The following is a 15,154-nucleotide window of genomic DNA, read 5'->3' on the forward strand; positions in this document are numbered from 1 at the left end:
TTGGGCTCAAAGCCACTTCCCTGCCCGCTCCCCATAACCCTTCACTCCCTTATCTTGCAAAAATCTGTCTATCTCCACCTTAAATGTATTTAATGACCCAGCCTCCACGGCTCGCTGGGGCCAGAGAATTCCACAGATTTATGACCCTCCGAGAAGAAATTACTCCTCATCTCAGTTCTAAAATGGCGACCCTTTATTCTGAAACTGTACCCCCGAGTCCTAGATTTCCCCACGAGGGGAAATGTCCTCTCTGCATCTACCTTGTCGAGGCCCCCTCGGCATCTTATATGTTTCAATAAGATCCCCTCTCATTCTTCTAAATTCCAATGAGTCTAGGCCCAGCCTGCTCAAACTTTCTTCCCAAGTCAAATCCCTCATCTCTGGAATTAACCTAGTGAATCGTCTCTGAGCTGTCTCCAATGCAAGTATATCCTTCCTTAAATAAAGAGACCAAAACTGTAGGCAGTACTCCAGGCGTGGTCTCACCAATACCCTGTACAGTTGTAGCAGGATCGCCCTGCTTTTATACTCCAACCCCCCCCTTGCAATAAAGGCCAACATTCCATTTGCCTTTTTGATGACTTGCTGTACCTGCATGCTAACTTTTTGTGTTTCATGCACCAGGACCCCCCCCCCCCCCCCCCCCCGCCACAACCAACCCAGGTCCCTCTGCACTGTAGCATTTTGTGATCTCTCTCCGTTTAAATAATAATAATTTGCTTTTTTATTTTTCCTGCCAAACCTCGCACTTTCCCACATCTGCTGTGCGCAAATCGGCTGCCGCGTTTCCCACATTGCGACAGTGACTCCACTTCAAAAGTACTTCATTGGCTGTAAAGCGCTTTGAGACGTCCGGTGGTCGTGAAAGGCGCTGTATAAATGCAAGTCTTTCTTTTTACACACACACCGCCGCCCCCCCCTCCCCTCCCTCCTCGACACAATGTGAGTTTGAACATAACACTCCGCCCCCCCCCATGCCAGACACTCGAGCCACCCTCCCCACCCACCCAACTCCCGAACCCCACACTTCCCCGTCCCTCCCCACCTTCCCATACACACACGCTCCGCCCCCCTCCCCTACAACACAAAGTGAATTTGCACACACCTTTCCATGCATCAACAGTCGAAGGGTGAGGGTGACATTCAAGCCGCCTTCAACACTAGTGTCCATGTCTGACCGATGGATTGAGTCTGCAGCTGGCCAACGACTAAATCAACGGTGGTCAAAGACAGGTACCTAAAAAAAACACATGGGGAATAGTTACTTCACTTTGTATCCTAACCAGGAACATAGTTAGCCGAACCACTCCGTATAATAAACACACACCCCCAGGCAGTAAGGAACCACTCCTTATAATAAACACACTCACTGGGGCAGTACTGAAACACTCCGTATAATATAAACACACCCCCAGGCAGTAATGAAACACACCGTATAATAAACACACACCCTCGGGCAGTACTGAAACACTCCGTATAATAAACACAGGGCAGCATTCTACCCCGACCGTCACCACGCAGTGCGACATGCCTGCCACACCAACCAACACACACCCCGGGACACTGCAGGGCGAGGGGCCGCTGTCACACTGACCCTCACACACCCCCGGGACACTGCGGGGCGAGGGGCCGCTGTCACACTGACCCTCACACATCCCCGGGACACTGCGGGGCGAGGGGCCGCTGTCACACTGACCCTCACACACACTCGGGACACTGCGGGGCGAGGGGTCACACTGACCCTCACACACCCCGGGACACTGCGGGGCGAGGGGTCACACTGACCCTCACACACCCCGGGACACTGCGGGGCGAGGGGTCACACTGACCCTCACACACCCCGGGGCGAGGGGTCACACTGACCCTCACACACCCCGGGGCGAGGGGTCACACTGACCCTCACACACCCCGGGGCGAGGGGTCACACTGACCCTCACACACCCCGGGACACTGCGGGGTGAGGGGTCACACTGACCCTCACACATCCCCGGGACACTGCGGGGCGAGGGGTCACACTGACCCTCACACATCCCCGGGACACTGCGGGGCGAGGGGTCACACTGACCCTCACACACACTCGGGACACTGCGGGGCGAGGGGTCACACTGACCCTCACACACACTCGGGACACTGCGGGGCGAGGGGTCACACTGACCCTCACACACACTCGGGACACTGCGGGGCGAGGGGTCACACTGACCCTCACACACACTCGGGACACTGCGGGGTGAGGGGTCACACTGACCCTCACACACACTCGGGACACTGCGGGGCGAGGGGTCACACTGACCCTCACACACACTCGGGACACTGCGGGGCGAGGGGTCACACTGACCCTCACACATCCCCGGGACACTGCGGGGCGAGGGGTCACACTGACCCTCACACACACTCGGGACACTGCGGGGCGAGGGGTCACACTGACCCTCACACACACTCGGGACACTGCGGGGCGAGGGGTCACACTGACCCTCACACACCTCGGGACACTGCGGGGCGAGGGGTCACACTGACCCTCACACACCTCGGGACACTGCGGGGCGAGGGGTCACACTGACCCTCACACCCCCCCGGGACACTGCGGGGCGAGGGGTCACACTGACCCTCGCACACCCCGGGACACTGCGGGGCGAGGGGTCACACTGACCCTCACACACCTCGGGACACTGCGGGGCGAGGGGTCACACTGACCCTCACACACCCCGGGACACTGCGGGGCGAGGGGTCACACTGACCCTCACACACCTCGGGACACTGCGGGGCGAGGGGTCACACTGACCCTCACACACCCCGGGACACTGCGGGGCGAGGGGTCACACTGACCCTCACACACCCCGGGACACTGCGGGGCGAGGGGTCACACTGACCCTCACACACACTCGGGACACTGCGGGGCGAGGGGTCACACTGACCCTCACACACCTCGGGACACTGCGGGGCGAGGGGTCACACTGACCCTCACACACACTCGGGACACTGCGGGGCGAGGGGTCACACTGACCCTCACACACCTCGGGACACTGCGGGGCGAGGGGTCACACTGACCCTCACACTCCCCCGGGACACTGCGGGGCGAGGGGCCGCTGTCACACTGACCCTCACACACCCCGGGACACTGCGGGGCGAGGGGTCACACTGACCCTCACACACCCTCGGGACACTGCGGGGCGAGGGGTCACACTGACCCTCACACACACTCGGGACACTGCGGGGCGAGGGGTCACACTGACCCTCACACACCTCGGGACACTGCGGGGCGAGGGGTCACACTGACCCTCACACACCCCCAGGACACTGCGGGGCGAGGGGTCACACTGACCCTCACACACCCCGGGGACACTGCGGGGCGAGGGGTCACACTGACCCTCGCACACCCCCGGGATACTGCGGGGCGAGGGGTCACACTGACCCTCACACACCCCGGGGACACTGCGGGGCGAGGGGTCACACTGACCCTCACACACCTCGGGACACTGCGGGGCGAGGGGTCACACTGACCCTCACACACCCCGGGACACTGCGGGGCGAGGGGTCACACTGACCCTCACACACCCCGGGACACTGCGGGGCGAGGGGTCACACTGACCCTCACACACCCCGGGACACTGCGGGGCGAGGGGTCACACTGACCCTCACACACCCCGGGACACTGCGGGGCGAGGGGTCACACTGACCCTCACACACCTCGGGACACTGCGGGGCGAGGGGTCACACTGACCCTCACACACCCCCGGGACACTGCGGGGCGAGGGGTCACACTGACCCTCACACACCTCGGGACACTGCGGGGCGAGGGGTCACACTGACCCTCACACACCCCGGGACACTGCGGGGCGAGGGGTCACACTGACCCTCACACACCCCGGGACACTGCGGGGCGAGGGGTCACACTGACCCTCACACACCTCGGGACACTGCGGGGCGAGGGGGTCACACTGACCCTCACACACCCCGGGATACTGCGGGGCGAGGGGTCACACTGACCCTCACACACACTCGGGACACTGCGGGGCGAGGGGGTCACACTGACCCTCACACACCCCGGGATACTGCGGGGCGAGGGGTCACACTGACCCTCACACACACCCGGGACACTGCGGGGCGAGGGGTCACACTGACCCTCGCACACCCCCGGGACACTGCGGGGCGAGGGGTCACACTGACCCTCACACACACCTCGGGACACTGCGGGGCGAGGGGTCACACTGACCCTCGCACACCCCCGGGACACTGCGGGGCGAGGGGTCACACTGACCCTCACACACCTCGGGACACTGCGGGGCGAGGGGTCACACTGACCCTCGCACACCCCCGGGACACTGCGGGGCGAGGGGTCACACTGACCCTCGCACACCCTCGGGACACTGCGGGGCGAGGGGTCACACTGACCCTCACACACCCCCGGGACACTGCGGGGCGAGGGGTCACACTGACCCTCACACACCCCGGGACACTGCGGGGCGAGGGGTCACACTGACCCTCACACACACTCGGGACACTGCGGGGCGAGGGGTCACACTGACCCTCACACACCCCGGGACACTGCGGGGCGAGGGGTCACACTGACCCTCACACACCCCAGGACACTGCGGGGCGAGGGGTCACACTGACCCTCACACACCCCGGGACACTGCGGGGCGAGGGGTCACACTGACCCTCACACACACTCGGGACACTGCGGGGTGAGGGGTCACACTGACCCTCACACACCCCCGGGACACTGCGGGGTGAGGGGTCACACTGACCCTCACACACCCCGGGACACTGCGGGGCGAGGGGTCACACTGACCCTCACACACCCCGGGACACTGCGGGGCGAGGGGTCACACTGACCCTCACACACCCCCGGGACACTGCGGGGCGAGGGGTCACACTGACCCTCACACACCCCGGGACACTGCGGGGCGAGGGGTCACACTGACCCTCACACACCCCGGGACACTGCGGGGCGAGGGGTCACACTGACCCTCACACACACCTCGGGACACTGCGGGGCGAGGGGTCACACTGACCCTCACACACACCTCGGGACACTGCGGGGCGAGGGGTCACACTGACCCTCACACACCTCGGGACACTGCGGGGCGAGGGGTCACACTGACCCTCACACACCCCGGGACACTGCGGGGCGAGGGGTCACACTGACCCTCACACACCTCGGGACACTGCGGGGCGAGGGGTCACACTGACCCTCACACACCCCCGGGATACTGCGGGGCGAGGGGTCACACTGACCCTCACACCCCCCCGGGACACTGCGGGGCGAGGGGTCACACTGACCCTCACACACCCCGGGACACTGCGGGGCGAGGGGTCACACTGACCCTCACACACCCCCGGGACACTGCGGGGCGAGGGGCCACACTGACCCTCACACACCCCCGGGACACTGCGGGGCGAGGGGTCACACTGACCCTCACACACCTCGGGACACTGCGGGGCGAGGGGTCACACTGACCCTCACACACCCCGGGACACTGCGGGGCGAGGGGTCACACTGACCCTCACACACACTCGGGACACTGCGGGGCGAGGTGTCACACTGACCCTCACACACCCCGGGACACTGCGGGGCGAGGGGTCACACTGACCCTCACACACACTCGGGACACTGCGGGGCGAGGGGTCACACTGACCCTCACACACCCCGGGACACTGCGGGGTGAGGGTCACACTGACCCTCGCACACCCCCGGGACACTGCGGGGCGAGGTGTCACACTGACCCTCACACACCCCGGGACACTGCGGGGCGAGGTGTCACACTGACCCTCGCACACCCCCGGGACACTGCGGGGCGAGGTGTCACACTGACCCTCACACACCCCGGGACACTGCGGGGCGAGGGGTCACACTGACCCTCACACACCCCCGGGACACTGCGGGGCGAGGGGTCACACTGACCCTCGCACACCCCGGGACACTGCGGGGCGAGGGGTCACACTGACCCTCACACACCCCGGGACACTGCGGGGCGAGGGGTCACACTGACTCTCACACACCTCGGGACACTGCGGGGCGAGGGGTCACACTGACCCTCACACACCCCGGGACACTGCGGGGCGAGGGGTCACACTGACCCTCACACACCTCGGGACACTGCGGGGCGAGGGGTCACACTGACCCTCACACACCTCGGGACACTGCGGGGCGAGGGGTCACACTGACCCTCACACACCTCGGGACACTGCGGGGCGAGCGGTCACACTGACCCTCACACACCCCCGGGACACTGCAGGGCGAGGGGCCGCTCTCACACTGACCCTCGCACACCCCCGGGACACTGCGGGGCGAGGGGTCACACTGACCCTCACACACCTCAGGACACTGCGGGGCGAGGGGCCGCTCTCACACTGACCCTCGCACACCCCCGGGACACTGCGGGGCGAGGGGTCACACTGACCCTCACACACCTCGGGACACTGCGGGGCGAGGGGTCACACTGACCCTCACACCTCGGGACACTGCGGGGCGAGGGGGTCACACTGGCCGACCGACAGACGCTGATGAAGATTCCCTCACGGATAAAGGAGCGGGGCACTCACCGAACCAAAGGCCGGAGCCGGAACTCGGGCTCTGCCAGCAATGGGTGGGAGCTGTGTACAAAACAGGAGGGATCTTAGATAACGGGAGATCGAGATCGCACAAATCCCTCAAACTACGGCCGATCAATTAGCACCCCCACCCATCTTCAATCCCCCACTGGCCCCCCCAATAACCGCACCCCGCCCCCCCGATAATCGCGCCCCGCCACCCCGGTAATCGCGTCCTGCCCGATAATCGCGCCCCTCCCCCCGATAATCGCGCCCCTCCCCCCGATAATCGCGCCCCGCCACCCCGGTAATCGCGCCCCCGATAATCGCGCCCTGCCCCCGATAATCGCACTCTGACCCCCCAATAATCCCACCCTGCCCCCCAATAATCCCACCCTGCCCCCCAATAATCGCACCCTGACCCCCAATAATCGCACTCTGACCCCCCAATAATCCCACCCTGACCCCCCAATAATCCCACCCTGCCCCCAATAATCGCACTCTGACCCCCCAATAATCGCACTCTGACCCCCCAATAATCCCACCCTGCCCCCCAATAATCCCACCCTGACCCCCAATAATCGCACTCTGACCCCCCAATAATCGCACTCTGACCCCCCAATAATCCCACCCTGCCCCCCAATAATCCCACCCTGCCCCCCAATAATCCCACCCTGCCCCCCAATAATCGCACTCTGACCCCCCAATAATCCCACCCTGACCCCCCAATAATCCCACCCTGCCCCCAATAATCGCACTCTGACCCCCCAATAATCCCACCCTGCCCCCCAATAATCCCACCCTGCCCCCCAATAATCGCACTCTGACCCCCCAATAATCACACTCTGACCCCCCAATAATCCCACCCTGACCCCCAATAATCGCACCCTGCCCCCCAATAATCCCACCCTGCCCCCCAATAATCCCACCCTGCCCCCCAATAATCCCACCCTGACCCCCCCAATAATCGCACCCTGACCCCCAATAATCGCACCCTGACCCCCCAATAATCGCACCCTGACCCCCAATAATCGCTCTGCCCCCCCAATAATCGCACCAACCCCCAATAATCACACCCTGACCCCCCAGTAATCGCTCTGCCCCCCCAATAATCGCACCGACCCCCAATAATCCCACCCTGCCCCCCAATACTCGCACCCTGCCCCCCCAATACTCGCACCCTGCCCCCCAATACTCGCACCCTGCCCCCCAATACTCGCACCCTGACCCCCACAATAATCCCACTCTGCCCCCAATAATCCTACCCTGCCCCCCAATAATCGCACCCTGACCCCCAATAAATCGCACCGACCCCCAATAATCGCACCCTGCCCCCCCAATAATCGCACCGACCCCAATAATCGCACCCTGACACCCAATAATCACGCCCCTCCCCCGATAATCGCACTCTGACCCCCCAATAATCCCACCCTGCCCCCCAATAATCCCACTCTGCCCCCAATAATCCCACTCTGACCCCCCAATAATCCCACCCTGCCCCCCAATAATCCCACTCTGCCCCCCAATAATCGCACTCTGACCCCCCAATAATCCCATCCTGCCCCCCAATAATCCCACCCTGCCCCCCAATAATCGCACCCTGCCCCCCCAATAATCCCACCCTGCCCCCCAATAATCCCACCCTGCCCCCCAATAATCCCACCCGGCCCCCAATAATCCCACCCTGACCCCCCAATAATCGCACCCTGACCCCCCAATAATCGCTCTGCCCCCCCAATAATCGCACCGACCCCCAATAATCGCACCGACCCCACAATAATCCCACCCTGCCCCCCAATACTCGCACCCTGCCCCCCAATACTCGCACCGACCTCCAATAATCGCACCCTGACCCCCACAATAATCCCACTCTGCCCCCAATAATCCCACCCTGCCCCCCAATAATCGCACCGACCCCCAATAATCGCACCCTGACCCCCAATAATCGCACCCTGCCCCCCCAATAATCGCACCCTGCCCCCCCAATAATCGCACCCTGCCCCCCCAATAATCGCACCCTGCCCCCCAATAATCGCACCGACCCCCAATAATCGCACCCTCCCCCAATAATCGCACCCTCCCCCAATAATCGCACCCTCCCCCCCAATAATCGCACTCTGCCCCCCCAATAATCGCACCCTCCCCCACAATAATCGCACTCTGCCCCCCCAATAATCGCACCCTCCCCAATAATCGCACCGACCCCCAATAATCGCACCCTGACCCCCAATAATCGCACCCTGACCCCCAATAATCGCACCCTGACCCCCCAATAATCGCACCCCCCCCCCCAATAATCGCACCCTGCCCCCCCAATAATCGCACCCTCCCCCCCAATAATCGCACCCTGCCCCCCCAATAATCGCACCCTCCCCAATAATCGCACTCTGCCCCCCACAATAATCGCACCCTCCCCCCCAATAATCGCACCCTGACCCCCAATAATCGCACCCTGACCCCCAATAATCGCACTCTGCCCCCCCAATACTCGCACCCTGACCCCCAATAATCGCACTCTGCCCCCCAATAATCGCACTCTGCCCCCCCAATACTCGCACCCTGACCCCCAATAATCGCACTCTGCCCCCCCAATACTCGCACCCTCCCCCACAATAATCGCACTCTGCCCCCCAATAATCGCACTCTGCTCCCCTCCCCCAATAATCCCTCTCCCAACCTCCCCGGGCCACAGGCTCCCCTCCCCCGGGCTGTCTCCAAAATCGAGCCCCAGGCTTCACTAGGCCGCCGGGTCTTTTTCTGCCCGCCGCCCCGCGCAGCCTCTTTCCCCGCCACCTGCCGCCCGCGGCCCGCCGCCCGCGCTCCATATTACCTGGGGGAGGGAGGTCCGGGGTCGGGGGACGGGGAGGAGGAAGGAGGCGGCGGGACGGAGGAAGGAGGAGGAAGGAAGGAGGAGAGGAAATGGCGGCGTCGGCGCTGAGACAGAGAGAGTGAGAGAAAGCCTGAACTCTGACCCCCACCCCCAACCGGACCGGCACACCCACTGCGGCTGCGCGGAGCAAGGCGGAACGGCCGCGCCACCCGCCACTGCGCCTGCGTGTGTTCAATCAGCGCCGGTCCTCTGCCGACTGCGCCTGCGTGGGAGCCATCACCGCCGGGACTCTCCGAAACGCGCCTGCGTGGTCTCCGTCACGGCCGGGACTCTCCGTAATTGCGCCTGCGTGGGATCCATCACCGCCGGTTCTCTTGGAATTGCGCCTGCGTAGTCGTAGTATCACGCAGCGCCGGTACTCCGAGCTCTGCGCCTGCGTGGAATCAATCTGCGCCGGTACTCTGGAAACTGCGCGTGCGTATTGCGAATCACCGCCGTTATTCTGAGAATTGCGCCTGCGTGGGATCAATAAAGGGACGGTGCTCTTAACATTGCGCCTGCGTGCCCGGCCGTCACTGGTTTCGGCTTCTCGGCACTGCGGCTGCGCACACTCCTGCTAGCCAACAATGTGCAGAGTTTTAAAACAATGTGGAGAGAGTTTTAATCAATGTGCAGACTTTTAAAACAATGTACAGAGAGTTTTAATCAATGTGCAGAGAAAGGCAGAGAGTTTTAATCCATGTGCAGAGTTTTAATCCATGTGCAGAGAAAGGCAGAGTTTTAATCCATGTGCAGTTTTAATCCATGTGCAGTTTTAATCCATGTGCAGAGAAAGGCAGAGAGTTTTAATCCATGTGCAGAGAAAGGCAGAGTTTTAATCCATGTGCAGTTTTAATCCATGTGCAGAGAAAGGCAGAGAGTTTTAATCCATGTGCAGAGAAAGGCAGAGAGTTTTAAACTATATGCAGAGTGCACAGTTATAGACAATATACCGAGAGTGTAGAGAGTTTTAAACTATATAGAGTGCACAGTTATAGACAATATACCGAGAGTGTAGAGAGTTTTAAACTATATAGAGTGCACAGTTATAGACAATATACCGAGAGTGTAGAGAGTTTTAAACTATATAGAGTGCACAGTTATAGACAATATACCGAGAGTGTAGAGAGTTTTAAACTATATGCAGAGTGCACAGTTCTGTTGGGCTCCACTTTACCCTGGCTGGGACCGGTGTCCTGGTGAATCGAATAACTAGGGCATTAGATGGGCTTTAAACAAATGAAGGGGGTGGCGGGGGGAGGATTCAGGAAAGGGTAAATTCAAATGCAGTAAGAGAAATGACAAGGCTGCGGAGCAGGGTAGCGATTTGGGGAAAAATACGCAGAATGGGTCAGGAAAGAACATAGAAGATAGGAGCAGGAGTATGCCATTCGGCCCCTCGAGCCTGCTCCGCCATTTAATGAGATCATGGCTGATCATCCAAATTCAGTACCCTGTCCCTGCTTTCTCCCCATATCCCTTAATCCCTTTAGCCTTAAGAAATATATCTAACTCCTTGAATATATTTAATGAATTGGCCTCTACTGCCTTCTGTGGTAGAGAATTCCACAGGTTCACCACTCTCTGGGTGAAGAAATTCCTCATCATCTCTGTCCTAAATGGCTTACCCCTTATCCTTAGACTGTGACCCCTGGTTCTGGACTCCCCCGCCATCGGGAACATCCTTCCTGCATCTAGTCTGTCTAGTCCTGTTAGAATTTTATAAATTTCAATGAGATCACCTCTCATTCTTCTAAACTCTAGCGAATATAAGCCTAATCGACCCAATCTCTCTTCATACGTCATTCCTGCCATCCCAGGTATCAGTCTGGTGAATCTTCGCTGCACTCCCTCCATGGCAAGAACATCCTTCCTCAGATAAGGCGACCAAAACTGCACACAATACTCAAGCTGTGGTCTCACCAAGGCCCTGTACAACTGCAGCAAGACATCCTTGTTCTTGTACTCGAACCCTCTCACTACGAAGGCCAACATACCATTTGCCTTCTTAACCGCCTGCTGCACCTGCATGCTTACCTTCAGCGACTGGTGCACAAGGACACCCAGGTCTCGTTGCACTTCCCCTTCTCCCAATCTATTGCTGTTCAGATAATAATCTGCCTTCCTGTTTTTGCCACCAAAGTGGATAACCTCGCATTTATCCACATTATACTGCATCTGCCCAATCACCCAACCTGTCCAAATCATTCTGGAGTTTCTCGGCATCCTCCTCACAGCACACACGCCCACCCAGCTTTGTGTCGTCTGCAGAGAGCTTAACAAAGGTAATATGGCATCAGTGACTAAGGTGACATCAGGGAAAAATAAAAAAAGTTAAAGCTGAAGGCACTTATATCTGAATGCGCAAAGTGTTAGCAACAACAACTTGTATTTATATAGTGCCTTTAACATAGTAAAACATCCCAAGGTGCTGTAAGATTCGCAAAATTGAACATTGTCCTGTAAGGGTCTATTGGCAGAAAAGGCCTTAACTTTTAAAGACTGTTTTAAAAGAAGCCCAGAAAAAGGGGCACACAAAATGGCCGCCAGACCCCGTGACCAGCTTTTGGGACACTTTAAAATGGCTCCTGCAGTCCCCAGACAGCTTTTGTGGATTCAGCCCACAGTAGGTTCTGGAAGGCAGTTTCAGGGAAAACGAAACCAGACAGAGCCCCATACATATAGATTGGATGCAGATCCGATCAGATCGGCCTGTAGATAAAGGCCATCAAAATGTTTACCCAGACAAAGGGAAACAGTTTCATATTCATAGGGGGAACATCAAGCACCGTTTAAGACATCAGATGGACATTAAAGACAATACAGGGTCGTTCCAGACCAGAGATGGCCGCTACCGGCCATTCGAAGATACTTTAAAAACAAAGACTACCCCGCTGTGCTACAAGCCCGCCAAAAGTTAACAAAGACTAACCTTGATTTGGCGGGAGATAAGGGCCTCCACGGAAAAGTATTACTGGAGTCCCGGGGTAGCCATCGGGAGATCATCGACAAACCCCGGGCCGTTGACAAGACGAAGGACAGCAGCCCTTCAGAAGAAACCTATCTGAAAATGGTAAACCAGCTGGGCTCTGCGAAGAAACCTATTTGACCATGATCAAATAGGTGGTCTCCGTCCACGCCGCCGTCCAGGCCTGCCAGCATCCAGCCCGTCCGTGACCTTCACCTCGAGGAAGAAGAGAGCGAGTCGCAGCCCGCAGCGTTGACCACGTGGAGACAGGACGCCTGAGAGGATCAAAGCGCAGACCTTTCAAAATCTTATACTTTCTCATTGGATTGGTGAGCATGTTTCTGGCCCCTCATAATCTGATCTAGCCAGGATTAGGGGGTGGGCATTTTGGGTATATTTAATTATGAGTTGTTGCCTCTCGATGTTCCGTGTGTTTCCCCATTTCGAGATGACTTTTGTAAAGTATAACATGCCTGTATATATGTTGGCTAGTACTGTATTATGATTTGTTTTTCCCTCCCATGTACCTTATTGGCTTACATTCAATTTTGTTCCTTTGTGCAATAAAATTTCATTTCGTTTTCATTAAACTTGGTCTATAGAGTATTCTCTGCATTGTAGTTCCTGCCTCAAAGTCCAGTGTACAGAACCTAAGGGGCGAGTGGCTCGAACCACTCAAGGTTTTACTGTGCAACCCGCCCTTTCCCCGTAGCCCTGCAGACTTTTTTCTTTCAGGCACTTATCCGACTCCCCTTTGAAAGCCGCGATCGAGTCTGCCTCCACCGCCCGCTCGGGCAGCGCATTCCAGATCCTCACCACTCGCTGCGTAAAAAAAGTTTTTCCTCGCGTCGCCTTTGGTTCTTTTGCCAATCACCTTAAATCTGTGTCCTCTGGTTCTCGACCCTTCCGCCAATGGGAACAGTTTCTATCTACTCTGTCCAGACAGACCACTTATGATTTTGAACACCTCTATCAAATGGCAGATGGAGTATAATGTGGGGAAATGTGAGGTTATCCACTTTGGTAGGAAGAATAAAAAAGCAAATGATTATTTAAATGGAGAAAGACTACAGAATGCGGCGGTACAGAGGGTTCTGCGGGTCCTTGTAAGTGAAACACAAAAAAGTTAGCCCGCAGGTACAGCAAGTAATTAGGAAGGCAAATGGAATGTTGGCCTTTATTCCGAAGGAGGATGGAGTATAAAAGTAGGGAAACATACATAGAAACATGGAGCAGGAGTAGGCCATTCGGCCCTGCTCCGCCATTCAACGAGATCACGGCTGATCATCCAAACCCTTGCACCCGGTCCCTACACCGACAGCCATCCCACCCAAGCCCTATCCCCGTAACCCCGCATATTTAATCCCCCCTAACACTAAGGGCCAATTTTTATCACGGCCAATCAACCTAACCCGCACATCTTTGGACTGTGGGAGGAAACCGGAGCACCCGGAGGAAACCCACGCAAACACGGGGAGAATGCGCAAACTCCACACAGACAGTCACCCGAGGCCGGATTTGAACCCGGGTCCCTGGCGCTGTGAGGCAACAGTGCTAACCACTATGCCACCGTGCTGCCGTTGATTTCTCTGACTGCCACTTTTGTTTTTCTCCTTCCTATCTTTTGCTTTTATCCTTGTTTCCCTTTCCTCTGTCTCCCTGCTCAGGTTCCCAACCCCCTGCCATTTTAGTTTAAACCCTCCCCCAAGTCTTGCTACAACTGCACAGGGCGTTGGTGAGACCGCACCTGGAGTACTGCGTACAGTTTTGGCCTCCTTATTTAAGGAGGGATATACTTGCATTGGAGGCAGTTCAGGGAAGGTTCACCAGGTTGATTCCTGAGATGAGGGGGTTGACTTATGAAGAAAGGTTGAGCCGGTTAGGCCTATACTCATTGGAGTTTAGAAGAATGAGAGGTGATCTTATTGAAACATATAAGATTCTGAGGGTAGAGGCAGAGAGGATGCTTCCCCTCGTGGGGGAATCTAGAACTAGGGGGCATAGTTTCAGGATAAGGGGCACCCATTTAAAACGGAGATGAGGAGGAATTTCTTCTCTGAGGGTCGTGAACTCTCTACCCCAGAGAGCTGTGGAGGCTGAGTCATTGAATATATGGTGGAGGTAGACAGACTTTTGAACTATAGGGGAGTCGAGGGTTATGGGGAGCGGGCAAGAAAGTGGAGTTCAGGCCAAGATCAGATCAGCCATGATCTCATTGAATGGCGGAGCAGGCTCGAGGGGCCAAATGGCCGACTCCTGTTCCTATTTCCTATGTTCTTATGTGAGGACGCGGTCAAGTAGGCTTTCCCCCTCGGGTTGGTTCGCTCACCACCTGCCGCAGGCCCAGTTTGGCAGCTATGTCCTTCAGGACTCGGCCAGCTCGGTCAGTAGTGGTGCTACCGAGCCACTCTTGGTGCTGGACATTGAAGTCCCCCACCCAGAGTACATTCGACCCTCAGTGCTTCTTCCAAGTGGTGTTCAACATGGAGGAGTACTGATTCACCAGCTGGGGGAGGGCGGTAGGTGGTAATCAGCAGGAGGTTTCCTTGCCCATGCTTGACCTGATGCCATGAGACTTCAAGGGTTCTGGTGTCAATGATGAGGACTCCCAGGACCACTCCCTCCCGACTGTATACCACTGTGGCACCACCATATTCGCCATCAAAACTCTGTCATTTTAAATCTCTAAATCTTCAGTTGGCCGTCTCTGCTCCTGGGGAAACAACGGCAGTATCTCAAGTATAGTTTCCCCTCTGTTGGCAACAGAGACAGAGTGCGACTCAGAA

The 15,154-nt window shown here is 57.9% G+C and overlaps 1 protein-coding gene across 8 annotated transcripts in view; it reads right to left on the bottom strand.

Annotated features, from left to right (window-relative positions):
* LOC147097227 (poly(rC)-binding protein 2-like) overlaps positions 1-9,500 on the bottom strand; it is a 42,609-nt gene extending 33,109 nt beyond the window's left edge. For 3 of the 8 annotated variants that reach the window (XM_085973121.1, XM_085973120.1, XM_085973118.1), the window contains exons 1-3: positions 9,362-9,499; positions 6,544-6,594; positions 1,106-1,237 (exon numbers count right to left, since the gene is read on the bottom strand). In XM_085973121.1, the coding sequence (XP_085829247.1) occupies positions 1,106-1,171 (66 nt within the window). In that variant the 5' untranslated portion in view covers positions 1,172-1,237; positions 6,544-6,594; positions 9,362-9,499. Of the gene's footprint in view, positions 1-1,105; positions 1,238-6,543; positions 6,595-9,361 lie in introns of all 8 variants that reach the window. The other 5 variants (XM_085973117.1, XM_085973114.1, XM_085973119.1 and 2 more) reach the window with 3 other exon arrangements.
* Between the last annotated feature and the right edge of the window lie 5,654 nt (positions 9,501-15,154).

This window comes from Somniosus microcephalus, chromosome 33, assembly GCF_052327205.1.
Source record: "Somniosus microcephalus isolate GS21.2 chromosome 33, FLI_Smic_1.0, whole genome shotgun sequence".
Taxonomy (NCBI): Eukaryota; Metazoa; Chordata; class Chondrichthyes; order Squaliformes; family Somniosidae; genus Somniosus; species Somniosus microcephalus.